At 55.4% G+C, this 26,621-nt stretch overlaps 1 protein-coding gene across 1 annotated transcript; it reads right to left on the bottom strand.

The window, feature by feature from the left end:
* Positions 1-739: 739 nt before the first annotated feature.
* On the bottom strand, positions 740-24,633 carry tbc1d10b (TBC1 domain family, member 10b). Its single transcript, XM_088634380.1, has 11 exons — positions 24,491-24,633; positions 19,553-20,457; positions 12,913-13,012; positions 11,722-11,829; positions 11,068-11,174; positions 10,095-10,209; positions 8,969-9,034; positions 8,218-8,407; positions 7,873-8,027; positions 6,522-7,250; positions 740-4,636 (listed from the first exon to the last, which is right to left on the bottom strand). The coding sequence occupies exons 2-10, from the start codon at positions 20,443-20,445 to the stop codon at positions 6,552-6,554; spliced, it is 2,433 nt and encodes an 810-aa protein (XP_088490506.1). The 5' UTR covers positions 20,446-20,457; positions 24,491-24,633; the 3' UTR covers positions 740-4,636; positions 6,522-6,551.
* Between the last annotated feature and the right edge of the window lie 1,988 nt (positions 24,634-26,621).

Here is a 26,621-nt window from a genome sequence, read left to right as displayed (position 1 = left end):
AAGGGAGTGTCCCACACTGACAGGCTGGGGGAACCGAGTCTCTTTAATTTTTGGATTACAGACTAAAGAAGATTGCAATACAAGTGTTCAGAATCTTCAAGGGCATCAACAGAGTCAAGAGAATTTCTCCAGAATCAACAGTAAACACGATCTAGAGGTGCTCAGCTGGGAAAATACAGGGAAGAGCGTTTAAAACCAAGATCAGTGGTTTAAGGGCTGTGCACAGCGTTTGTTCTGTAGACTGAAGCTACACGTCTGTGGCCACAGGGTAGACAGCCCACGAGACTAAACCATACTCGGGTCCCCCCCCCACGCTGAGGCCCACTTTCTGCACCACCATTACAGTCCTGCTTCTCAGTGTGAATGGATGAATATAGGAATGGGACCAGCAGCACTGCCTGGTGGCTGGGCCGTCCACAGGTCAATCCCATGGCCACCAGTCTGGGGCCTGTGGGGTCCCTCCCAGACACCAGCACCTGAAGAGCTGGGAGAAGTTAAGTCAGGTTCATCAAGCCAGCAAGGAGCTGATTGATACAGCTCGTTAAGAGTCCGTTAAGAGTTCCTGAGGGAAATCCCACAGACACTCCAGCCCTCCAGGCGCAGGACTGCAGACTCTGATCGGTCAGCAGTTGGTAATTAACTCAAATCTTCCCAGAACGGCAAATTATCAGATTTGCAATTAGGTCTAGGAAAGGCATCAGCATTCAGCAATTCAGAAATCACCCTGAAACGCTGGGAATTAATATATTATTTTTATTATCATTGTCATCAGGGTCATCAGCATCATTATTATTAACAGTTAAAGACATGGCGCAGAGATCTGCTGTCGTGTTTAAGGAATGATGGGTAGTTTTTTCAAAACAAGTGTGGTTTCGGGGAAACTGGCACACGACAAGAGACAAGCCACCCGCACACACAGACGCACAAACACACACACACACACGCACACAGGACAACAACAGGTTAGAAAACAAAGCCATAAAAAAAAATTAAAAAAAAACAACGACGCACACGCACGCACACCTAGAACGGTGATCCAGATCTGCGTGGTGACGAGATCCCTCCCTCCACTGGCTCAGCACCGGCGGCGGCACTTCAGCCTGCTACAGTAAAGGATCTGAGCTGCTTCCCCATTCCAGAGCGACTGAGCTCTCCGGCCTCCTCCCCGCCGCCTCTGGGATCCCTCCGAATCCATCGCACAGGCCCGGAACCCCGACTCACCCCTGTCCCCGCCCCCTCACTCTCCCAGCAGCGTGCAGATTGTTTCAGTCAAGTGTGCATATCAGCACGTAGGCTGGAAACAACATGATGGAGCAGAGTTTCTTTGAAATGGGCTAAGGACCCTTCTTAAAGGCCAGTCCCGGGCTGCTAACCCTGCACGAGCTCCTTGTTGAGAAATCTGTCTTTCGTTGAGGCCATCCGCCTTTAAATCAGGTGCGTCAAACTCGGACTGGGGCGTCCCAGGCTCATGGGATTAATTCATGAATGAGACCGGCAGTGCCCCCTAGTGGCTCAGCGTGAAGGGGGTTGACCTCTGTGATCCCATCCAGGGGTCAACAGCTCTGCTCCTAGAGTACTCCGTTAACCCGATTGTTTTCTTAATGAGATTTTTCTTAATGAAGCTGTTTTACAGTCGATCACACAAGACATTTCAATACAGGTACAGTTGCCAGCAAGCGACCTCAGTGCCCGGTGAGAAGTGTTATAGTCACACAGCTAATTAAGGAATTAATTAGACCAACTACGTATTTGAGAACAGGGGAACAAAGATCAGAAGACACCAGGCACCCCACGATCTGAGTCCGAGACCCCCAGTGCTACATCAGGAGTTCCAGGTTTTCGTTCCAGCCCTGCAGTGACTCGATAACGGGATTAATTGGAACTATGCAGCTGGTCTCAGCTCTTAAACCTTGAATACTGTCCTCAAACTGTAGCACGTCACAAATACAATCTTTCGAGTAGAACAAATAGCATGCACATATTCCAATCTAGCAACTCGTTAGTTCAATTAAGGCCTCAGTTAAGTCATTAAGCTGGGCTGGGTTGAATTTCAGAAGATGTCAGGCCCTGCAGGCAGCGAGCTTGTCAGACTCTGCTTGCAACACTGTGCCACCTCTTCTCCGAGGGCACTCCTGAAATACCGCTCTAGGGCTCAAATCCAGGCCCTCCTCGCGTTCAGAAATGCATGTGGACATACAGTACGACAGACAAGCTCTTCCAGGGGAGTCCAGGCTGACAATACCTTTGAACACTGTCCAGAGTTGTGTGTTTTTAAGAAAGGCGGACCAGTTTTTTTCTGTAAACACTTCTGGGGTCAAATTCCATCACCAGTTCCAGGGTCAAACTCGGCCCATTTAGAGCATCGTTAAGGTAAACGCGCTGGGGATAGTATCCTGCTGGGGTTGGTGTTTCCCTTTCTGTCCCCGGATACTAGGAGGGAAGACAGCAGGAAAGGGGAGGGGAGGGAGGGCGCCTCTGTCCGGGTGCGCTCCGAGCGGAGGGAGTACTGGGCCAGAGCAGAACACACCCTCATCAGCCACACCACTTCCAAGGCCGCCGGCACCCTCCTGCTGCCACAGCTTCCGCGGGGAGGGGGTGTTTCAGTTTCCTTTCATCTGCGCAGCTCTTTCTCGCCAACCCCCGTTCGGCACTACTTTACACAATGGATGGCAGGAGTCTGGAGCAAGATGCCCAGCCACGTCGCTGAAGCCAATACCCTGGGATTCTCCGGAGGGACAGCCGGATGAGATGCGAGACGCCAAACAGACCAGCAAAGCAAACCCGTGCCCTCCTCCTGTTGGTGGCCTCGCACGTTTGTAGTCAGATTTTAACTCTGCGGCAGACGAGCAAACAAGGAAACTGAGACGTAGGCAGATCAGGCTGCTGTGCCGCGGGACCCTCACCTGCTATTCCAGTTATTTCCCAGTTCGGGAGCAGACTGGCCGCAGGTCCTCCGGGCAGGACAGATACTGACCGATAGCCCGGGGCGGCCAGATGGGGGGGGGGGCCCAAGTGGCCCGTGCACCTCTGCTCTCTGACCTCTGACCCCTGCCCCCCCGCTCGGCCTGTGACCTTCCGGGCCCCCGCGGTCCGTCTCCGGGACACGGTGGCCAGGACAGCGGCTACAGTCCCACGTCCCCGAGCGCGCAGGTCTCTTTCAGAGCAGGTAACCAGCAGCTCCAGCAGGCCGAGACCGGGCCAGACCAGTCCTCAAGTCAGGAAGTTTGGTCTCCCGTGTCCGGCGGAGACCTGCGTGATCGTGGGGCCCAGAGACGGGGCTGGCCAGCGCAGAACAGTGCAAACTGCCACTTTAATCAGCTGTAAACATAGGCGGAGTGCGGAGAACATCCGTTCTCCATTTGAATAAAAATTAACTTAAAAAGAGTTTAAAAAAAAACAAGAAAACGAGAGATTTCTTCACTTTCGGTACGACAGGACTGACGATTCTACACATCACACAGCTAAAGACACCTCGTTTGTAAAGGATCAGTGTCATTCTGCTGTACTTCCCATCTCTCACTGTGTCTCCTGTCCTGTTGTGTTTATTACCGAGGGAGTCTCTGTGATCTCCTCTCACTGTGTCTCCTGTCCTGTTGTGTTTATTAATGAGGGATTCTCTGTGATCTCCTCTCTCTGTGTCTCCTGTCCTGTTGTGTGTGTTTATTACCGAGGGATTCTCTGTGATCTCTCTCACTGTGTCTCCTGTCCTGTTGTGTTTATTAATGAGGGATTCTCTGTGATCTCCTCTCTCACTGTGTCTCCTGTCCTGTTGTGTGTGTTTATTACTGAGGGATTCTCTGTGATCTCCTCTGTGTCTCCTGTCCTGTTGAATGTGCTTATCACCAAGAGGCTCTGTGTTCTCCTCTTTCATTGTCTCCTGTCCTGTTGTGTGCTTATTACTGAGATACTCTCTGTGCTCCCCTCTCTCTGAGTGTCTCCTGTCCCATGTGTTTATCACTGATACACGGCGTTACCTCCTCTGTCTCTAACTGTACCTCCTTTCCTGCAGCGACTGATGCACTTGCTATTATATACAGGATGGGAGGCCCAGTGAGAGAAGGTAATGGGTTCTTGGGGGGGGTGAGGGGGTGGGGCAGAATTACAGAACACTAAACTACTAAACCACATACACTATTTCTATTATAAATATATTCTCATGTGCTGCACTGCATTATTATTAAAGTTTGCTTGCGGGTGTTGGGCTCGGACAGCCTGCCGAGCAGGAAGAGCCGCCCCTGTCTTCAGTGTTAATGCAGGGCGGGGCGGGGAGGGGTCCAGCAACGGGTTGGCTATTTATAAGCGCGGGCGCCGATCCGTCGGCTCCGTGCGCCTGCTCCGCGCGCGCCCCGCGGCCGGAAGAAGAACGGGAAACGGGAAACCCCCCCCGCTGGGCTCCGCCAGATGTGCGCGCCCGCCGCCCCCCAGGTGGTTTGTGGGAAGCCGTGTGCTCGCCCAGGCCCCGGCGGGAAGGGAAACGCGCGGGAGCGGGATCGCGGCCCCTCCGTCTCCGCCCGCGGCTGCTCCGGCTTCCAGGCCATTAGGTCCCGCCGCCCCATCTGTCCCCACCTTCCACCTGCTCCCGGTTTCCGAGACTGGAATACTGTGGCAGAGAGAGACGGCCGTCCTGGGAGTCCTCCTGTCGTGAGAGAGAGACAGCTCAGCTGTCCTGTACAACAGCACTTGCCCACGTGCACTGACTGAAAATGGACAATCACCTCTTTCGGAATGTCTTCTTATCGCAATAATAGTGAACATTTGTTAGAGTGTTTACTAATTGTGAGAATATTTTCTATTGTGAAATGCTGTTTTGGAAATAAAGTTTATTTTGAGAGAAAAGAAAAACAGCACAGACACCAGGGGAGACAGTACTGCATCTAAGGGACAGTGTGCGTCTCACACCTCTCTCTCTGTGACAGTGTGCGTCTCACACCTCTCTCTCTGTGACAGTGTGCGTCTCGCCTCTCTCTCTGTGACAGTGTGCGTCTCACACCTCTCTCTCTCTGTGACAGTGTGCGTCTCGCCTCTCTCTCTCTGTGACAGTGTGCGTCTCGCACCTCTCTCTCTGTGACAGTGTGCGTCTCACACCTCTCTCTCTGTGACAGTGTGCGTCTCGCCTCTCTCTCTGTGACAGTGTGCGTCTCACACCTCTCTCTGTGACAGTGTGCGTCTCGCCTCTCTCTCTGTGACAGTGTGCGTCTCGCCTCTCTCTCTGTGACAGTGTGCGTCTCGCCTCTCTCTCTGTGACAGTGTGCGTCTCGCCTCTCTCTCTGTGACAGTGTGCGTCTCGCCTCTCTCTCTCTGTGACAGTGTGCGTCTCACCTCTCTCTCTGTGAGTGTGCGTCTCACCTCTCTCTCTGTGACAGTGTGCGTCTCGCCTCTCTCTCTGTGACAGTGTGCGTCTCACACCTCTCTCTGTGACAGTGTGCGTCTCGCCTCTCTCTCTGTGACAGTGTGCGTCTCGCCTCTCTCTCTGTGACAGTGTGCGTCTCGCCTCTCTCTCTGTGACAGTGTGCGTCTCACACCTCTCTCTCTGTGACAGTGTGCGTCTCGCCTCTCTCTCTCTGTGACAGTGTGCGTCTCACCTCTCTCTCTGTGAGTGTGCGTCTCACACCTCTCTCTGTGACAGTGTGCGTCTCGCCTCTCTCTCTGTGACAGTGTGCGTCTCGCCTCTCTCTCTGTGACAGTGTGCGTCTCGCCTCTCTCTCTCTGTGACAGCGTGCGTCTCACACCTCTCTCTGTGACAGCGTGCGTCTCACACCTCTCTCTCTGTGACAGCGTGCGTCTCGCCTCTCTCTCTCTGTGACAGTGTGCGTCTCACACCTCTCTCTCTGTGACAGTGTGCGTCTCACACCTCTCTCTCTGTGACAGTGTGCGTCTCGCCTCTCTCTCTGTGACAGCGTGCGTCTCGCCTCTCTCTCTCTGTGACAGCGTGCGTCTCACACCTCTCTCTCTGTGACAGCGTGCGTCTCAAACCTCTCTCTCTGTGACAGTGTGCGTCTCACACCTCTCTCTCTGTGACAGTGTGCGTCTCGCCTCTCTCTCTGTGACAGTGTGCGTCTCGCACCTCTCTCTCTGTGACAGTGTGCGTCTCACCTCTCTCTCTGTGACAGTGTGCGTCTCACACCTCTCTCTCTCTGTGACAGCGTGCGTCTCGCCTCTCTCTCTCTGTGACAGCGTGCGTCTCACACCTCTCTCTCTGTGACAGCGTGCGTCTCAAACCTCTCTCTCTGTGACAGTGTGCGTCTCACACCTCTCTCTGTGACAGTGTGCGTCTCACACCTCTCTCTCTCTGTGACAGTGTGCGTCTCGCACCTCTCTCTCTGTGACAGTGTGCGTCTCGCACCTCTCTCTCTGTGACAGTGTGCGTCTCGCCTCTCTCTCTGTGACAGTGTGCGTCTCACCTCTCTCTCTGTGACAGTGTGCGTCTCACACCTCTCTCTCTGTGACAGTGTGCGTCTCACCTCTCTCTCTGTGACAGTGTGCGTCTCGCCTCTCTCTCTCTGTGACAGTGTGCGTCTCACCTCTCTCTCTGTTACAGTGTCTCTCTCTCTTCAGAAATAGGTGTCCTTGGGTTCGGCTGCCCCATTCTCCTCCGCCTGCCCGTCTGCCCCCGTCTCCCCAGCGGTGGCGGCTGCTGCCCCCCCGTTCTCCTTCTTCTTTCCACCTCCGCTCTTCTTCCTCTCCTTCTCCGCCTTCTCCTTCTCCTTCTTCTGCCTCTCCCGCTCCGCCTTCTCCACCTTCTCCCGCTCCTTCCGCTCCTTGGCGCGCTGCTTCTCCTCCTCTTTCTCCCGCTTCTTGTCCTCCCTGCTCTTCTTCTTCTTCTTGCCCTCCTCGGCCCCCCCTCCTCCTCCCGGGGCCTCGCCCAGGACCCCTGTGGCTGGGAGGGGGGTGTTGTTGGCTGTGGGGGAAGGCAAGGTGGGCACCACAGCCTCCGAGACGACTTTGGGGCTGGGGGGCGGGTTGTGGGCGAGCCTGAGGGCGGCAGGGGGCAGCTGCGAGAGCGAGGACGCGTCGCCCCGAGTGCGCCGGAAGGTGGGCAGGCTGAGGAGGCTGGCGGAGGAGCGCAGCGGCCCCGCGGGCGGGGGCAGGGAGGCGTGGGAGCTCCGCAGGCGCTGCTCCTGGATGGCGCGCGTGCCGTGGAGCCGGCGGCAGGGCTGGTGCTGCAGCTCCCCTCGCGTCTCCCGCCAGCGCTTCACCTGCACCTTGCTCTCGCGCTCGATTAGGGCCTCCGTCACAGGGAGGGAGATCACCTGGGGAGCAGGGACGGGGGTTAGTGTGGCCAAACTGACCCCGAGGTAGAGAGGAGTCGCAGCACTGGACACTGAGCACAGAGCTCAGTGAGCAAGACAGGCCTAATCAACAGAGCACAGAGCACACACACTGAACGACAGGCCAAATCAACAGAGCATAGAGTGTACATCCAGCAAGACAGGCCCAATCAACAGAGTAAAGAGTGCACGCACTGAATGACAGGTCGAATCAACAGAGCATAGAGTGTACATCCAACAAGACAGGCCCAATCAACAGAGTACAGGGCGCACGCACCAAAAAACATGCCTAATCAACAGAGCACAGAGCACACACACCGAACAATAGGCCGATTCAACATAGCACAGAGTGCACACCCAGCAAGACGGGCCAAATCAACAGAGCACAGAGCGCATGCACCGAATGACAGGCCCAATCAAAAGAGCACAGAGCGCATGCAATGAAAGGCGAGTCTAATCAAAAAAGCACAGAGTGCACACCCAGCAAGACAGGCCTAATCAACAGAATACAGAGCAAGGCACCAAAAGACATGCCTAATCAACAGATCACAGAGTGCAAGAGGTACTGCAGTTGCCATATAATACATATACAGGATGTACAGACCTCGTGTACTAGTGCTTCCTCCTTCACGTTGTCCGGGGGGATGTTCCTTAGCCGCTCCATGGTCTCATACATCCCCTGACACTCGCGCAGCTGCTGCACAGAGCCCAACATCTGGCGCAGGAGCACCAGCCCCACACGAAATATAATCTTTACTCCTACAGGGAGAGAGAGACAGAAAGGGAGTTAATACAGACATAAGGAGAGAAAAACAGAGGGGTTAATATTGACTCCTACAGAATACAGGGATAAGATCATCCTCATGTTCTCCTCACCCTCTAATTCCATTCTGTCAGAGTCTACTCTCCAGACACACTCCCCTTCTCTTGCACATTCCTGTGTCCCTACCTTCGCAGAAGAACATGTCCCAGACCCGGAGAACGCAGGCCCAGGGCAGGGTGCGGGAGTACACACACATGAACCACTCTGTCATGTACAGGATGGGGTCGATCTTGAACTTCTTCAGGTGTCTGTAGGCCATGGGGCAAACCCTCCGCAGAAGAGAGAAGAAGATCTCTCCATCCAGCTGGATCGCCTCCTGCACGAGAGGGAGGGGTTAATACAGACACACTGACTGACTGGACACTCCAGTACATTAACACTGCACTGAGAGAGAGGGGTTCATACAGACACACTGACTGACTGGACACTCCAGTACATTAACACTGCACTGAGAGAGAGGGGTTCATACAGACACACTGACTGACTGGACACTCCAGTACATTAACACTGCACTGAGAGAGAGGGGTTCATACAGACACACTGACTGGACACTCCAGTACATTAACACTGCACTGAGAGAGAGGGGTTCATACAGACACACTGACTGACTGGACACTCCAGTACATTAACACTGCACTGAGAGAGAGGGGTTCATACAGACACAAACAGGCAGAGAGGAGGAGGAACTGTCACTTGAACAACTAATAAAAGACTAAAGAATTTCAACAGGAAAAACTGAGGATCCAAAGAGATTCTGTTAAGATTTCTGCCTGACCTAAACAATATTGGTTTATTGTTCATTTTCTGAGTTTGTCTGTCTACAGTGGGAGCTTGTGTCACATCCCCTCATCGACCAGCAGGTGGAGCAGGGACTCACCAGGCCTGCACTGTAGTAGCCAGGTAGGTACTTCTCACAAATCTGAACCAGGCACCAGAAAGCTTGCTGAGAGAAAGGAGACAAGCACCTCGTTAGGTACTGCACACACAGTTCCTCGTTAGGGTCTGCAGTACTACACTCCACACACACAGCTCCTCGTGAGGGTCTAGAGTACTACACTCCACACACACAGTTCCTCGTGAGGGTCTGCAGTACTACACTCCACACACACAGCTCCTCGTGAGGGTCTGCAGTACTACACTCCACACACACAGCTCCTCGTGAGGGTCTAGAGTACTACACTCCACACACACAGCTCCTCGTGAGGGTCTAGAGTACTACACTCCACACACACAGCTCCTCGTGAGGGTCTAGAGTACTACACTCCACACACACAGTTCCTCGTGAGGGTCTGCAGTACTACACTCCACACACACAGCTCCTCGTGAGGGTCTGCAGTACTACACTCCACACATACAGCTCCTCGTGAGGGTCTAGAGTACTACACTCCACACACACAGCTCCTTGTGAGGGTCTGCAGTACTACACTCCACACACACAGCTCCTCGTGAGGGTCTAGAGTACTACACTCCACACACACAGCTCCTCGTGAGGGTCTAGAGTACTACACTCCACACACACAGCTCCTCGTGAGGGTCTAGAGTACTACACTCCACACACACAGCTCCTCGTGAGGGTCTAGAGTACTACACTCCACACACACAGCTCCTCGTCAGGGTCTAGAGTACTACACTCCACACACACAGCTCCTCGTGAGGGTCTAGAGTACTACACTCCACACACACAGCTCCTCGTGAGGGTCTAGAGTACTACACTCCACACACACAGCTCCTCGTTAGGGTCTAGAGTACTACACTCCACACACACACACACACACACAGCTCGTCGTCAGGGTCTAGAGTACTACACTCCACACACACAGCTCCTCGTGAGGGTCTGCAGTACTACACTCCACACACACACACACACACACACACACACACACACACACACACACACACACACACACACACACACACACACAGCTCCTCGTCGGGGTCTGCAGTACTAGAGAAAGCCACACTGCGTGCCTCGCTTGTGCCCCCCTGCTCTCAGGCCCTCTCACCTCGGCTGGCATGTGCATGAGCAGCACTGCGGCCACAGGGGCCTGTGCCTGGCAGTAGCCCTCCTCGGGCCGGTACACCGTGTAGGCCTTCAGGATACGATACAGGTCCTGCTGCCTGAGACGCAGAGAGAGACGGGCTAGCACACTAGACACTGCTGTGTGTGCGCGGGGACAGTGGGGCAGTGTGTCACAAGGTCTCAGTGTATGTGTGCGTGTGGGGACAGTGTCTCACTGTGTGTGTGCGCGCGGGGACAGTGTCTCACAGTGTCTCAGTGCGTGTGTGCGTGGGGACAATGTCTCGCAGTGTCTTAGTGTGTGTGTGTGTGCGCGGGGACAATGTCTCGCAGTGTCTCAGTGTGTGTGTGCGTGCGTGGGGACAATGTCTCGCAGTGTCTCAGTGTGTGTGTGTGCGCGGGGACAATGTCTCGCAGTGTCTCAGTGTGTGTGTGTGCGCGGGGACAATGTCTCGCAGTGTCTCAGTGTGTGTGTGCGTGCGTGCGTGGGGACAATGTCTCGCAGTGTCTCAGTGTGTGTGTGCGCAGGGACAATGTCTCGCAGTGTCTCAGTGTGTGTGTGCGCGGGGACAATGTCTCGCAGTGTCTCAGTGTGTGTGCGTGCGCGCGGGGACAATGTCTCGCAGTGTCTCAGTGTGTGTGTGCGTGGGGACAATGTCTCGCAGTGTCTCAGTGTGTGTGTGTGCGCGGGGACAATGTCTCGCAGTGTCTCAGTGTGTGTGTGTGCGCGGGGACAATGTCTCGCAGTGTCTCAGTGTGTGTGTGTGTGCGCGGGGACAATGTCTCGCAGTGTCTCAATGTGTGTGTGCGTGCGCGGGGACAATGTCTCGCAGTGTCTCAGTGTGTGTGTGTGTGGGGACAATGTCTCGCAGTGTCTCAGTGTGTGTGTGTGCGTGTGTGTGTGTGTGTGCGTGCGCGGGGACTGTGTCTCAGTGTGTGTGCGGGGGACAGTCTCTCACCCGTGTCCACCTCGTGCGGCGAACATCTCGTGGAAGGGGAACTGGCGGTGCAGGTCCTTCTCTATGATGTCCAGCCACTTCGGGTCCCCGGGCTCCCTCTCCAGGGCCTGAGGCAGACAGAGGGAAACAGGCCGCCGCGTGTCAGTCAGCTTTGCCCTGCCCGGGCCAATCACGAGACGGGGGAAATCTTGACAGCTTGATCCCCTCCCCCTGGGCCTGTCCCTCACACCGCCTCCAATCCCACAGTGCCTGGATCCCAACCCCCTTGTACCCCCCACCCACCCCCAGTGTGACACACGCACTGGGCTCAGGCCTGCACCCTCCGCGCCGCCCCGGCCAGAGCGCACTCCGACGCGCAGGGATCATGGGAGGCAGAGAGGATTATGGGATTAGCCCTCAGCGCGGGGGCTCAGTCTGGAAGAGCAGATGAGGGAGGGGGATTAGGGCTGGGAACCCCAGGGGAGAGGCGAGAGGAGGACACACCACCCCTTGCCTGCCCGTCGTGGTCTCCTCATCTGTCTATAATCTGTCTCGTCTGTGCGGTTTCCCTTTCTGCCCGTCGCCTCAGGCTTCTGCTGATTCTGGTAGAGTAACCGTCTTCTCTCAGCCTGTCCAGACTTCTCCTGTCTACTAGCCAGTCCGCCCGGCTCTCACCTCAAACTTCCCGGGGTTCTGGTCCATCACGTCTTTGCTGTTGGACAGGAACTGCCAAGCCTTTGCCCGCAGAGAGGAGGGGATCCCCTTCCTGCAGCGTAGCTTCACCTGCGCCCCAAAAAAAAACATGGTGAGACGCCCCAGAACGCGTTCACAGAGCAAGACGCACAAGTCTGGAAACATACTCACTGGGACAACCCATCATCAGTGAAAGAGAGATGATGCCTAGCACACACAGTCCTACAGAGCAGCCCTGAAACACTCACAATTAAACCCCAAAGCAGACACAGCTGGAACAGTCACGCTGAGAATAGGGCTGTAGGGTCCCAGCAGGAATAGTCACGCTGAGAATAGGGCTGTAGGATCCCAGCAGGAATAGTCACGCTGAGAATAGGGCTGTAGGATCCCAGCAGGAATAGTCACGTTGAGAATACGGCTGCAGGAAACCAGCTGGAACAGTCACGCTGAGAATAGGGCTGTAGGATCCCAGCCAGAATAGTTACAGTGAGAACAGTGGTGAAGGAACAAAGACACAGCTGGAATGGTCACACTGAGAATAGGGCTGTAGGATCCCAGCTGGAATAGTCACGTTGAGAATAGGGCTGCAGGAAACCAGCTGGAATAGTCACGCTGAGAATAGGGCTGTAGGATCCCAGTTGGAATAGCCACACTGAGAATAGGGCTGTAGGATCCCAGCTGGAATAGCCACACTGAGAACAGTGGTGAAGGAACAAAGACACAGCTGGAATAGTCACACTGAGAATAGGGCTGTAGGATCCCAGCTGGAATAGTCACGTTGAGAATAGTGCTGCAGGAAACCAGCTGGAATAGTCACGCTGAGAATAGGGTTGTAGGATTCCAGCTGGAATAGTCACGCTGAGAATAGGGCTGTAGGATCAAGGCTGGAATGGTCACACTGAGAATAGGGCTGTAGGATCCCAGCTGGAATAGTCACGCTGAGAATAGTCCTGTAGGAAACCAGCTGGAATAGTCACGCTGAGAATAGTCCTGTAGGAAATCAGGTGGAATAGTCACGTTGAGAATAGTGCTGCAGGAAATCAGCTGGAATAGTCACGCTGAAAATAGGGCTGTAGGATTAAAAATAGTCCTGGTAGAAAAACTTTGGTCAAATCCAAACTAACAACAATCACACAGACACACAGAAACAGATTCACAGAATGACACCTGTACCTTCTGGAAGCGCCGGGAGACCCACTTGTCCCAGTTATTGAACATGTCCAACCACTTCATCTCCCTCTGCCGAGCCACCTCCACTCTCATCTCCCGCTCACTGGGACACACAGAGAGAGGGGTTAATACAGACACACTGACTGACTGGACACTCCAGTACATTAACACTGCACTGAGAGAGAGGGGTTCATACAGACACACTGACTGACTGGACACTCCAGTACATTAACACTGCACTGTGAGAGAGGGGTTAATACAGACACACTGACTGACTGGACACTCCAGTACATTAACACTGCACTGAGAGAGAGGGGTTCATACAGACACACTGACTGACTGGACACTCCAGTACATTAACACCGCACTGAGAGAGAGGGGTTGATACAGACACACTGACTGACTGGACACTCCAGTACATTAACACTGCACTGACAGAGAGGGGTTCATACAGACACACTGACTGACTGGACACCCCAGTACATTAACACTGCACTGAGAGAGGGGTTCATACAGACACACTGACTGACTGGACACTCCAGTACATTAACACTGCACTGAGAGAGAGGGGTTCATACAGACACACTGACTGGACACCACAGTACATTAACACTGCACTGAGAGAGGGGTTCATACAGACACACTGACTGACTGGACACCCCAGTACATTAACACTGCACTGAGAGAGAGGGGTTCATACAGACACACTGACTGACTGGACACTCCAGTACATTAACACTGCACTGAGAGAGAGGGGTTCATACAGACACACTGACTGGACACTCCAGTACATTAACACTGCACTGAGAGAGAGGGGTTCATACAGACACACTGACTGACTGGACACTCCAGTACATTAACACTGCACTGAGAGAGAGGGGTTCATACAGACACACTGACTGACTGGACACTCCAGTACATTAACACTGCACTGAGAGAGAGGGGCTCATACAGACACACTGACTGACTGGACACTCCAGTACATTAACACTGCACTGAGAGAGAGGGGTTCATACAGACACACTGACTGACTGGACACTCCAGTACATTAACACTGCACTGAGAGAGAGGGGTTCATACAGACACACTGACTGACTGGACACTCCAGTACATTAACACTGCACTGAGAGAGAGGGGTTCATACAGACACACTGACTGACTGGACACTCCAGTACATTAACACTGCACTGAGAGAGAGGGGTTCATACAGACACACTGACTGGACACTCCAGTACATTAACACTGCACTGAGAGAGAGGGGTTCATACAGACACACTGACTGACTGGACACTCCAGTACATTAACACTGCACTGAGAGAGAGGGGTTCATACAGACACACTGACTGGACACTCCAGTACATTAACACTGCAATGAGGGAGACATTTAATTTAGTCACCCTTTGGTGTGGCATAACACTGTACTGCATTTAGGTATTCTTTCAACTACAATGATGGTAGTTTCCAGTCAGTAAGATAAGATCATAAATTACAGCTGCAATTAAAACCACAGCAGTCCTCATCAACTGCAATACTGTGTGAAATCAGAGACCTCTGATCCTAATTTAGAAAAAGGGAGTGATAGCGATCATTGTGAGTAAGATGCATTTTCGGAAGCACACATTGAATCACAACTGGGAGGAAAAGAGGTATGTAATCTTTATGCATACAGGTACAGGAAGTCCTTAAACACTGACACAGCCAGTGGACTCCTCCAGTCCACTGACACAGCCCAGTCACAGAGCTCTAGACTCCTCCAGTCCACTGACACAGCCCAGTCACAGAGCTCTAGACTCCTCCAGTCCACTGACACAGCCCAGTCACAGAGCTCTAGACTCCTCCAGTCCACTGACACAGCCCAGTCACAGAGCTCTAGACTCTTACTGTCCACTGACACAGCCCAGTCACAGAGCTCTAGACTCCTCCAGTCCACTGACACAGCCCAGTCACAGAGCTCTGGACTCTTACTGTCCACTGACACAGCCCAGTCACAGAGCTCTAGACTCTTACTGTCCACTGACACAGCCCAGTCACAGGGACTCTAGACTCCTCCAGTCCACTGACACAGCCCAGTCACAGAGCTCTAGACTCCTCCAGTCCACTGACACAGCCCAGTCACAGAGCTCTAGACTCCTCCAGTCCACTGACACAGCCCAGTCACGGGGCTCTAGACTCTTACTGTCCACTGACACAGCCCAGTCACAGAGCTCTAGACTCCTCCAGTCCACTGACACAGCCCAGTCACAGAGCTCTAGACTCTTACTGTCCACTGACACAGCCCAGTCACAGAGCTCTAGACTCCTCCAGTCCACTGACACAGCCCAGTCACAGAGCTCTAGACTCCTCCAGTCCACTGACACAGCCCAGTCACAGAGCTCTAGACTCTTACTGTCCACTGACACAGCCCAGTCACAGAGCTCTGGACTCCTCCAGTCCACTGACACAGCCCAGTCACAGAGCTCTAGACTCCTCCAGTCCACTGACACAGCCCAGTCACAGAGCTCTAGACTCTTACTGTCCACTGACACAGCCCAGTCACAGAGCTCTAGACTCTTACTGTCCACTGACACAGCCCAGTCACAGAGCTCTGGACTCCTCCAGTCCACTGACACAGCCCAGTCACAGAGCTCTAGACTCCTCCAGTCCACTGACACAGCCCAGTCACAGAGCTCTAGACTCCTCCAGTCCACTGACACAGCCCAGTCACAGAGCTCTAGACTCTTACTGTCCACTGACACAGCCCAGTCACAGAGCTCTAGACTCTTACTGTCCACTGACACAGCCCAGTCACAGAGCTCTAGACTTCTCCAGTCCACTGACACAGCCCAGCCACAGAGCTCTGGACTCCTCCAGTCCACTGACACAGCCCAGTCACAGATCTCTGGACTCCTCCTGTCCACTGACACAGCCCAGTCACGGGGGTCTAGACTCTTACTGTCCACTGACACAGCCCAGTCACGGGGCTCTAGACTCTTACTGTCCACTGACACAGCCCAATCACAGAGCTCTAGACTCCTCCAGTCCACTGACACAGCCCAGTCACAGAGCTCTAGACTCTTACTGTCCACTGACACAGCCCAGTCACAGAGCTCTAGACTCCTCCTGTCCACTGACACAGCCCAGTCACAGAGCTCTAGACTCCTCCAGTCCACTGACACAGCCCAGTCACAGAGCTCTAGACTCCTCCTGTCCACTGACACAGCCCAGTCACAGAGCTCTGGACTCTTACTGTCCACTGACACAGCCCAGTCACAGAGCTCTAGACTCCTCCAGTCCACTGACACAGCCCAGTCACAGAGCTCTGGACTCTTACTGTCCACTGACACAGCCCAATCACAGAGCTCTAGACTCTTACTGTCCACTGACACAGCCCAGTCACAGAGCTCTAGACTCCTCCAGTCCACTGACACAGCCCAGTCACAGAGCTCTAGACTCCTCCAGTCCACTGACACAGCCCAGTCACAGAGCTCTAGACTCCTCCTGTCCACTGACACAGCCCAGTCACAGAGCTCTAGACTCCTCCAGTCTACTGACACAGCCCAGTCACAGAGCTCTAGACTCCTCCAGTCCACTGACACAGCCCAGTCACAGAGCTCTAGACTCCTCCAGTCCACTGACACAGCCCAGTCACAGAGCTCTAGACTCTTACTGTCCACTGACACAGCCCAATCACAGAGCTCTAGACTCCTCCAGTCCACTGACACAGCCCAGTCACAGAGCTCTAGACTCCTCCTGTCCACTGACACAGCCCAGTCACAGAGCTCTAGACTCTTACTGTCCACTGACACAGCCCAGTCACAGAGCTCTGGACTCCTCCAGTCCACTGACACAGCCCAGTCACGGGGGTCTAGACTCTTACTGTCCACTGACACAGCCCAGTCACAGAGCCCTAGACTCCTCCTGTCCACTGACACAGCCCAGTCACGGGGGTCTAGACTCTTACTGTCCACTGACACAGCCCAGTCACAGGGCTCTAGACTCTTACTGTCCACTGACACAGCCCAGTCACAGAGCTCTGGACTCTTACTGTCCACTGACACAGCCCAGTCACAGAGCTCTAGACTCCTCCAGTCCACTGACACAGCCCAGTCACAGAGCTCTAGACTCCTCCACTCCACTGACACAGCCCAGTCACAGAGCTCTAGACTCCTCCACTCCACTGACACAGCCCAGTCACAGAGCTCTAGACTCCTCCACTCCACTGACACAGCCCAGTCACAGAGCTCTAGACTCTTACTGTCCACTGACACAGCCCAGTCACAGAGCTCTAGACTCTTACTGTCCACTGACACAGCCCAGTCACAGAGCTCTAGACTTCTCCAGTCCACTGACACAGCCCAGCCACAGAGCTCTGGACTCCTCCAGTCCACTGACACAGCCCAGTCACAGATCTCTGGACTCCTCCTGTCCACTGACACAGCCCAGTCACGGGGGTCTAGACTCTTACTGTCCACTGACACAGCCCAGTCACGGGGCTCTAGACTCTTACTGTCCACTGACACAGCCCAATCACAGAGCTCTAGACTCCTCCAGTCCACTGACACAGCCCAGTCACAGAGCTCTAGACTCTTACTGTCCACTGACACAGCCCAGTCACAGAGCTCTGGACTCCTCCAGTCCACTGACACAGCCCAGTCACAGAGCTCTAGACTCCTCCAGTCCACTGACACAGCCCAGTCACAGAGCTCTAGACTCCTCCAGTCCACTGACACAGCCCAGTCACAGAGCTCTGGACTCCTCCAGTCCACTGACACAGCCCAGTCACAGAGCTCTAGACTCCTCCAGTCCACTGACACAGCCCAGTCACAGAGCTCTAGACTCTTACTGTCCACTGACACAGCCCAGTCACAGAGCTCTAGACTCCTCCAGTCCACTGACACAGCCCAGTCACAGAGCTCTAGACTCCTCCAGTCCACTGACACAGCCCAGTCACAGAGCTCTAGACTCCTCCAGTCCACTGACACAGCCCAGTCACAGAGCTCTGGACTCCTCCAGTCTACTGACACAGCCCAGTCACAGAGCTCTGGACTCCTCCAGTCCACTGACACAGCCCAGTCACAGAGCTCTAGACTCTTACTGTCCACTGACACAGCCCAGTCACAGAGCTCTAGACTCCTCCAGTCCACTGACACAGCCCAGTCACAGAGCTCTGGACTCCTCCAGTCCACTGACACAGCCCAGTCACAGAGCTCTAGACTCCTCCAGTCCACTGACACAGCCCAGTCACGGGGTTCTAGACTCCTCCTGTCCAGTGACACAGCCCAGTCACAGAGCTCTAGACTCCTCCAGTCCACTGACACAGCCCAGTCACAGAGCTCTGGACTCCTCCAGTCCACTGACACAGCCCAGTCACAGAGCTCTAGACTCCTCCAGTCCACTGACACAGCCCAGTCACAGAGCTCTAGACTCCTCCAGTCCACTGACACAGCCCAGTCACAGAGCTCTAGACTCCTCCAGTCCACTGACACAGCCCAGTCACAGAGCTCTAGACTCCTCCAGTCCACTGACACAGCCCAGTCACAGAGCTCTAGACTCCTCCAGTCCACTGACACAGCCCAGTCACAGAGCTCTAGACTCCTCCAGTCCACTGACACAGCCCAGTCACAGAGCTCTAGACTCCTCCAGTCCACTGACACAGCCCAGTCACAGAGCTCTAGACTCTTACTGTCCACTGACACAGCCCAGTCACAGAGCTCTAGACTCCTCCAGTCCACTGACACAGCCCAGTCACAGATCTCTGGACTCCTCCTGTCCACTGACACAGCCCAGTCACAGAGCTCTAGACTCTTACTGTCCACTGACACAGCCCAGTCACAGAGCTCTAGACTCTTACTGTCCACTGACACAGCCCAGTCACAGAGCTCTGGACTCCTCCAGTCCACTGACACAGCCCAGTCACAGAGCTCTAGACTCCTCCAGTCCACTGACACAGCCCAGTCACAGAGCTCTAGACTCCTCCAGTCCACTGACACAGCCCAGTCACAGAGCTCTAGACTCCTCCAGTCCACTGACACAGCCCAGTCACAGAGCTCTAGACTCTTACTGTCCACTGACACAGCCCAGTCACAGAGCTCTAGACTCCTCCAGTCCACTGACACAGCCCAGTCACAGAGCTCTAGACTCTTACTGTCCACTGACACAGCCCAGTCACAGAGCTCTAGACTCTTACTGTCCACTGACACAGCCCAGTCACAGAGCTCTAGACTCCTCCACTCCACTGACACAGCCCAGTCACAGAGCTCTAGACTCCTCCAGTCCACTGACACAGCCCAGTCACAGAGCTCTAGACTCTTCCTGTCCACTGACACAGCCCAGTCACAGAGCTCTAGACTCCTCCAGTCCACTGACACAGCCCAGTCACAGAGCTCTAGACTCTTACTGTCCACTGACACAGCCCAGTCACAGAGCTCTAGACTCTTACTGTCCACTGACACAGCCCAGTCACAGAGCTCTAGACTCCTCAAGTCCACTGACACAGCCCAGTCACAGAGCTCTAGACTCCTCCAGTCCACTGACACAGCCCAGTCACAGAGCTCTAGACTCCTCCAGTCTACTGACACAGCCCAGTCACAGAGCTCTAGACTCTTACTCTGTACAGTAGTGACCCCAGTGTCAGGGTGCAGTGACCCCAGTGTCGGGGACTCACCTGTTCTCGCTATACTGCGATCCCCCCAGGAACCCGTACTTGTCCGTGCGGCGGAAGGTCATGCCGTTGATCTCGGAGTCGGAGCCAAGCGAGCTGGCGTCGTCGCCCAGGCCGGCCAGGGACTCCAGCGTGCCGGACATCAGGCTGGCCGACTCCAGGTAGCTGAGCGTGTCGGGGGCGGGGGGCCCGCGGCGCACCCCGGGGAGCAGCGAGACCGAGCCCGACAGCTGGGGCGGCTCCTGGACCAGGGGGATCGCTGGGGACTGCGGTCCCGGAGGGGGCTCCGCACCTTCCTGCTGGGGTGTTTGTGCACTTTTCTCGAGGTCCGTCTGGCCCTGCCCCGGGGGGGGGGGTGCCCCCGTACCCCCGTCCGAGTTCTGCCAAGGCTGCGGGGAAGGGGAAGTGTGTGGTTCCACTGGGGTTTGGGGGTCCACCCCCGGTGCATGGAGGCGGCTTCTGTCCGCCCCCTCGTCCCGCCCGCCGTGCGGACGAGGCTCAGCTCCCACGCCGTAGGGGGACGGGCTTACTGGCGGGTCGGCAGGTCTGGACCCGAGGTTGGCTGCCCCCCTGTCTGGTCCCGAACTTCCATCGGCGTACCCCACCTGGTCCCTCAGGCCCTGCCCTGTTGGGGACCCAGCTCCGGGCTTCGCGGGGGGCAAGGGGACGGCAGGCTTTGCCCTGGCTGGCGATACAACCCTGACCAAGCCTCCCGGCCTGCTGCCTGGGCCCATCACAGCAGGGTCGGTGTACAGGGCCGATTTGGGTACGGGGGATTTGCTGGCGTCATTGGGGACCCCTGGTCGGTGCTGTGGGTCAGGGGGGGTCTGCGCTGGGGTGTTGCGGGGGTCCCCTAGGCCCTGGGGTGAATGCGTGAGTGCTGAAATTTCGGCCATATCCGCAGAATCCTGAGAGAGAAACAAACGAAGAGACAAGAGTGAAAACTGAGCAAAATCTGTCCGCTTGAATCTGCCCTTGACCGACCCACCGGCCCCACAATCAGGGGAGATCTGTCCTTGACTGACCCCACAATCAGGGGAGATCTGTCCTTGACTGACCCCACAATCGGGGGAGATCTTACCTTGACCGACCCCCCACAATCGGGGGAGATCTGTCCTTGACCGACCCCCCACAATCGGGGGAGATCTGTCCTTGACTGACCCCCCACAATCAGGGGAGATCTGTCCTTGACCGACCCCACAATCAGGGGAGATCTGTCCTTGACTGACCCCACAATCAGGGGAGATCTGTCCTTGACCGACCCCCCACAATCGGGGGAGATCTTACCTTGACCGACCCCCCACAATCGGGGGAGATCTGTCCTTGACCGACCCCCCACAATCGGGGGAGATCTGTCCTTGACTGACCCCCCACAATCAGGGGAGATCTGTCCTTGACCGACCCCACAATCAGGGGAGATCTGTCCTTGACTGACCCCACAATCAGGGGAGATCTGTCCTTGACCAACTGACCATTGCCTAGAAAAGACAAGGCATCGGAAGTCATCCCCTTAACAGCACAAGCCCCTTGATCGTAGCCAGAACGCAGAATTAACAACATCAGCCTTCATTAGCATCTGCAATGGCGAATGCACAGAGAAAATGCAGCAGCCAGTGACAGGTGACCAGTTCCCGGGAACACTGGGACACTGTGGACCAGCAGCCCCTGCTCTGATCTCATTAACACCAGCCAGCCGTGGGCGGGCGGGGCATGAGCTCAGGGGGTGGGTCTCAGTCTGAATCTTTGATTCAGTGTTCATGCCTGTGCCCAGTGATGGGCTGGACCCATCCAGGTTGCATCCTGCCTTGTGCCCGTTGTTGGCCAGGTCCTTTACCGGATAAAGGGGTTAGAATAGGGCTGAATAGAAGGTAGGTGTGAAGAACAGAAGTAATCACATTTCAGAGAAGACGACAACCACTTAAAATGTTAACCGAACGTCTCTCTCAGCATGCAGAGTATGTACGAGCTGGGAAACCCTTGCAGTGCAGGAAGGAGATACAGCACAGTGTGCTCTCTTTATTGCGCACTAACCTGCACAATGACCTGCTGCTGCTAATTATGGCCCAGCGTAAACAGAAATAGACCTCAGAACGTGATGGGTGGACAGAGGACAGGTCCCACGACTGGCGTGGACGGTCTCAGCCGTGCTGCAGCGGCTCTAAGCACTTCTCTAGGTTATAAATATAGCCCTGCTGAGGAGAAGACTTCCTGTCTGGGAGTGAGTCAGAGTAGCACTCACAGCTTGTGAGCAGTCCTTACAGGACCGAGACCCCACACTACAGCCCTGGACACAGGATGAGACCCCACACTACAGCCCTGGACACAGGATGAGACCCCACACTACAGTCCAGGACGCAGGACCGAGACCCCACACTACATCCCTGGACACAGGACCGAGACCCCACAGTACAGTCCAGGACACAGGACCGAGACCCCACACTACAGTCCTGGACGCAGGACCAAGACCCCACACTACAGTCCAGGACGCAGGATGAGACCCCACACTACAGCCCTGGACACAGGATGAGACCCCACACTACAGTCCAGGACACAGGACCGAGACCCCACACTACAGTCCAGGACGCAGGACCGAGACCCCACACTACATCCCTGGACGCAGGACCGAGACCCCACAGTACAGTCCAGGACACAGGACCGAGACCCCACACTACAGTCCTGGACGCAGGACCGAGACCCCACAGTACAGTCCAGGACACAGGACCGAGACCCCACACTACAGCCCTGGACACAGGACCGAGACCCCACACTACAGCCCTGGACGCAGGACCGAGACCCCACACTACAGTCCTGGACGCAGGACCAAGACCCCACAGTACAGTCCAGGACACAGGACCGAGACCCCACACTACAGCCCTGGACACAGGACCGAGACCCCACACTACAGTCCTGGACACAGGATCGAGACCCCACAGTACAGTCCAGGACGCAGGACCGAGACCCCACACTACAGTCCTGGACGCAGGACCGAGACCCCACACTACAGTCCAGGACACAGGACCGAGACCCCACAATACAGCCCTGGACGCAGGATGAGACCCCACACTACAGTCCTGGACACAGGATCGAGACCCCACACTACAGCCCTGGACACAGGACCGAGACCCCACACTACAGCCCTGGACACAGGACCGAGACCCCACACTACAGCCCTGGACACAGGATGAGACCCCACAATACAGCCCTGGACACAGGATGAGACCCCACACTACAGTCCAGGACGCAGGATGAGACCCCACACTACAGTCCAGGACACAGGACCGAGACCCCACACTACAGTCCAGGACGCAGGATGAGACCCCACACTACAGTCCAGGACGCAGGACCGAGACCCCACACTACAGCCCTGGACACAGGGCCGAGACCCCACACTACAGCCCTGGACACAGGACCGAGACCCCACACTACAGCCCTGGACACAGGATGAGACCCCACACTACAGTCCTGGACACAGGATGAGACCCCACACTACAGTCCAGGACACAGTCCTGATGTAAAACAAACTGCCCCTTGGTTATAATAAAGACAGTCTCCCTCTCTTCCTCTTGTCCCCAGTTTCTCCAAGTATGTACACTCATCTCTGCCCAGCTAGAGATCAGGGCTTCACCATGCAGCACCTCTGCACAGGAATGCCTGGCGATTCGCTCCGGGCTCCAGGCTCCAGGCTCCAGCAGAAGGAACTCGACAGGTTGTAATCTTAGCGACTCAGTCACACCAGCGATGACTGCAGGCCAACACAGAGCCACATGGTCAGGCCACACCTTGAAAGTCCAGTGTGCTGAGCTGCTGTCCTGGGCTACAGTGGGACTGTGGAGGTCAGATTCACTACAGGTGCTCTTGGTTCAGACTGAGCAACCCCTCCAGGACCAGGACTGGACAGCCCTGCTGCAGACACACTGACTGACCCCTCCAGGACCAGGACTGGACAGCCCTGCTTCAGACACACTCACTGACCCCTCCAGGACCAGGACTGGACAGCCCTGCTGCAGACACACTGACTGACCCCTCCAGGACCAGGACTGGACAGCCCTGCTGCAGACACACTGACTGACCCCTCCAGGACTAGGACTGGACAGCCCTGCTTCAGACACACTCACTGACCCCTCCAGGACCAGGACTGGACAGCCCTGCTGCAGAAACACTCACTGACCCCTCCAGGACCAGGACTGGACAGCCCTGCTTCAGACACACTCACTGACCCCTCCAGGACCAGGACTGGACAGCCCTGCTGCAGAAACACTCACTGACCCCTCCAGGACCAGGACTGGACAGCCCCGCTGCAGAGACACTCACTGACCCCTCCAGGACCAGGACTGGACAGCCCTGCTTCAGACACACTGACTGACTGACCTTCAAGGACAAGGACTGGACAGCCCTGTTGCAGACACACTGAACGTCCAGACCAGGACTGGACAGCCCTACTGACAAACTGACTGCTCCTCCAGGACCAGGACTGGACAGCCCTGCTGCAGACACACTGACTGACCCCTCCAGGACCAGGACTGGATATCGCGGATGCGGACACACTGGCCGGCCCTGGAGGTCTCTCTTGGCCCGTGATGACAGAGAAATACGCATCACCGCTGTACAACCCAGCAGAGAGAACTGAGAGAACTGCACATCCCGATAAACTACAGCTCGGCAACGCCGCCTCGGTGCAGCAGTTCCCCGCGTCGTTCCGCTACCCGGCCCCGCTATCCGCTCGGGGCGGATAGCGCCCGGAGAAGCTCAGCTACTCCTGCACGGCGCCCTGGCGGAGGTTTCAGATCCGTCCCCCCGCCTGGCCTCGCAAGCTTCGTCGACACAACTTCCCAATTCAAAAACATGCAGCATCACCGCAGAGTTACACCTCCGGCCCCCCTCCCCGCTGGGCCCGGGCCTCAGCCCCGGCCTTGCCCAGCCGCGCTCGCCCCCGCCACTCACCCACAGCCGGGATCGCCGGCAGGTTGCGTCCGCCGCCGCCGCCGCCGGCCGGGGGGTCCGTCACCTCGGCCAGCCCCCTCCCGCCTCCACCACAGCGCCCGTTACCGGACCCCTCCCGTCGGGAGCGACTGGACGAACTGCGGAAAGCGGAGACCGTGCCGTCGGCTACCTCGTCCTCAGACCTGGCGGAACTCCAGCTCCCGTCCCGCCTCCATCTTTTCAGCCGGCCGCTCCCTTTCCCGTGAGAAAAGGACGTTTTTGTTCGGGAATTCACCGGGATGCGAGCGGAGTGCAAGCGCTGCTTGTCAAACCACAAGCCTGTCTCTCTCTCTCTCCCCTGTCAGCCAGACACCGTCCGCATTTCCTCACTGACAGCGGCGTGCGCGCCCCCGACACGCCGGCCCCAGGCTTGAAGACCGGGAGCCAAAAGGGCCGGCCGAAGAGCGTGCGCGAACCCGCGTGTGCGTGCGAGCGAGCGAGCAAGGGAGCGAGCAGGTGGCCTCGCGTCCCGCGGCGCGCTGCCTTAATCACCGGCGATCGTAGCTCAGCACTGCCGATGAGGCAGCGGTGGCCTTTAACATTACTGTTCAGCCGACGCCTTTATCTGAGGAGAGGAACCGGTAGTTACTGGACCACAACAAGCAACCTGCTACAATACGGCCTCAGATGACGGAAATTACAGTAATACACTTCCGCCTGGGTTGGAAAATACAGAAATTAAATCAACAGGAAGCCGAAACACAAATAAAATCAAGCAGGAGCTAGACAGTTTTCCTCTCTGTGTCAGACAAGCATTGAACAATTTGACTTTGCTGTCCCAAATGGGAAATTTGCTTTGCTGGCAGTTGAAAGACATAACACAGTACACAATACATTGAACACAACACAAACCCGTCAGTAAATAAGACACATAGTTCAAGTTCAAGTTTATTGTCATTATACTCGTATACAGGTATATGGTAAAACGAAATGCTATTTAGCTCGCTCTCAGACGATAAGTACTACAAAAAAAAAGCAACAATACAATTGTATAACAAAAGAACGACTGAGAGAACAGGCAGTGTGCAAAACAACAACAGATGTGCAAAAACATGCATCAACAGAATGAAATAAAGGATAGAAATGATGGGGAGTGAGCTTTTGACATGTATGGTAGAGGTAGATTTTCAATGTGTGTTTGGGTTTTTGGTAAGAAAGAAAGAAAGGAAGAAGACACTGTGAGGTTCAGATCATAGGTGAGAGGTGAGGTGAGAGTGAGAGAGGCTGGGAATTTAACAGTTTTATAGTGCGGGGGTAAAAACTGTCTCTGAGTCTGGTAGTCCGGGCCCGAATGCTCTGGTACCGTTTTCCAGATGGTAGCAGATCATAAAGTCTGTAGCTGGGGTGTGTGGAGTCTTTGATGATGCTTAGAGCTTTCCTCAAGTACCGTCTGTGTCATGTCACGTCACGTCACATACATGGACCGCATGACGAGAAAGAAAAAGAAACGCTGTATATGCATTCACTAAAATATACAGCCAGTTGTCCCAGTTAAGCAGGTGAAAAGCCTTTGGAATACAAGAGACCTGTGTCCTGCTGCATTTGCATACAGGTAGTCTGAGTCAACGCCCAGTGCCGTTGTCGTCAGCGTGCCTGACTACTGCCACAGACGGACCGCCTGGGCTCCCTCTCAGAAACGCGGCGTTATCTTTCCCCACATGAAGTGCTGGCCCCGGGCCCTCTCCGCGCCCGAGGCGAGCACGCTGAGAGCCGGAAATGTAGCCGTTCCCCTCCCAGTCTCAGCCCCCAGCTCCAGTGAAGGGCGGCCTCTGCAGGCAGGCCACAGCGGCCTCAACATAGCAGCCACGACACTGGAACGCGCAAAACAGTGTTTTCACGTAAATACCTCCACGGCACGGTCCTATTTTGGGCAAAATATTATTAGACGAGCCTTGTGTCAGTGGCTTCTCAGCACTGACGCTGGACTCCCTGATGTCATACGGCCGTCTGGGACACGCAGTTATAAATGTACACTGTCCGTGTGAAGAACAGAATGAGGACAAGACGCAGAGGCCGTGGACACAGGACATCTCACAGACAAGAGTGGGGGGCCGTTTGAGAGGCCGCAGGCTGGCTGATCTCAGGATCTCAT

Source organism: Lepisosteus platostomus, chromosome 6 (genome assembly GCF_059453375.1).
Source record: "Lepisosteus platostomus isolate fLepPlt1 chromosome 6, fLepPlt1.hap1, whole genome shotgun sequence".
NCBI lineage: Eukaryota > Metazoa > Chordata > Actinopteri > Semionotiformes > Lepisosteidae > Lepisosteus > Lepisosteus platostomus.
The sequence above is the reverse complement of the archived record's forward strand: the minus strand, read 5'-3'. Positions and strand labels throughout refer to the sequence as shown.

Coding starts and splice junctions, on each gene's coding strand:
- tbc1d10b (XM_088634380.1), bottom strand. CDS start 20,445: ATGGCCGAAATTTCAGCACTCACGCATTCACCCCAGGGCCTAGGGGAC. Junction 11,175..11,721: donor AGAACCCCGGGAAGTTTGAG/GTGAGAGCCGGG, acceptor TGTCTGCCTCAG/GCCCTGGAGAGGGAGCCCGG. Junction 10,210..11,067: donor GCCGCACGAGGTGGACACGG/GTGAGAGACTGT, acceptor TCTGCGTCTCAG/GCAGCAGGACCTGTATCGTA.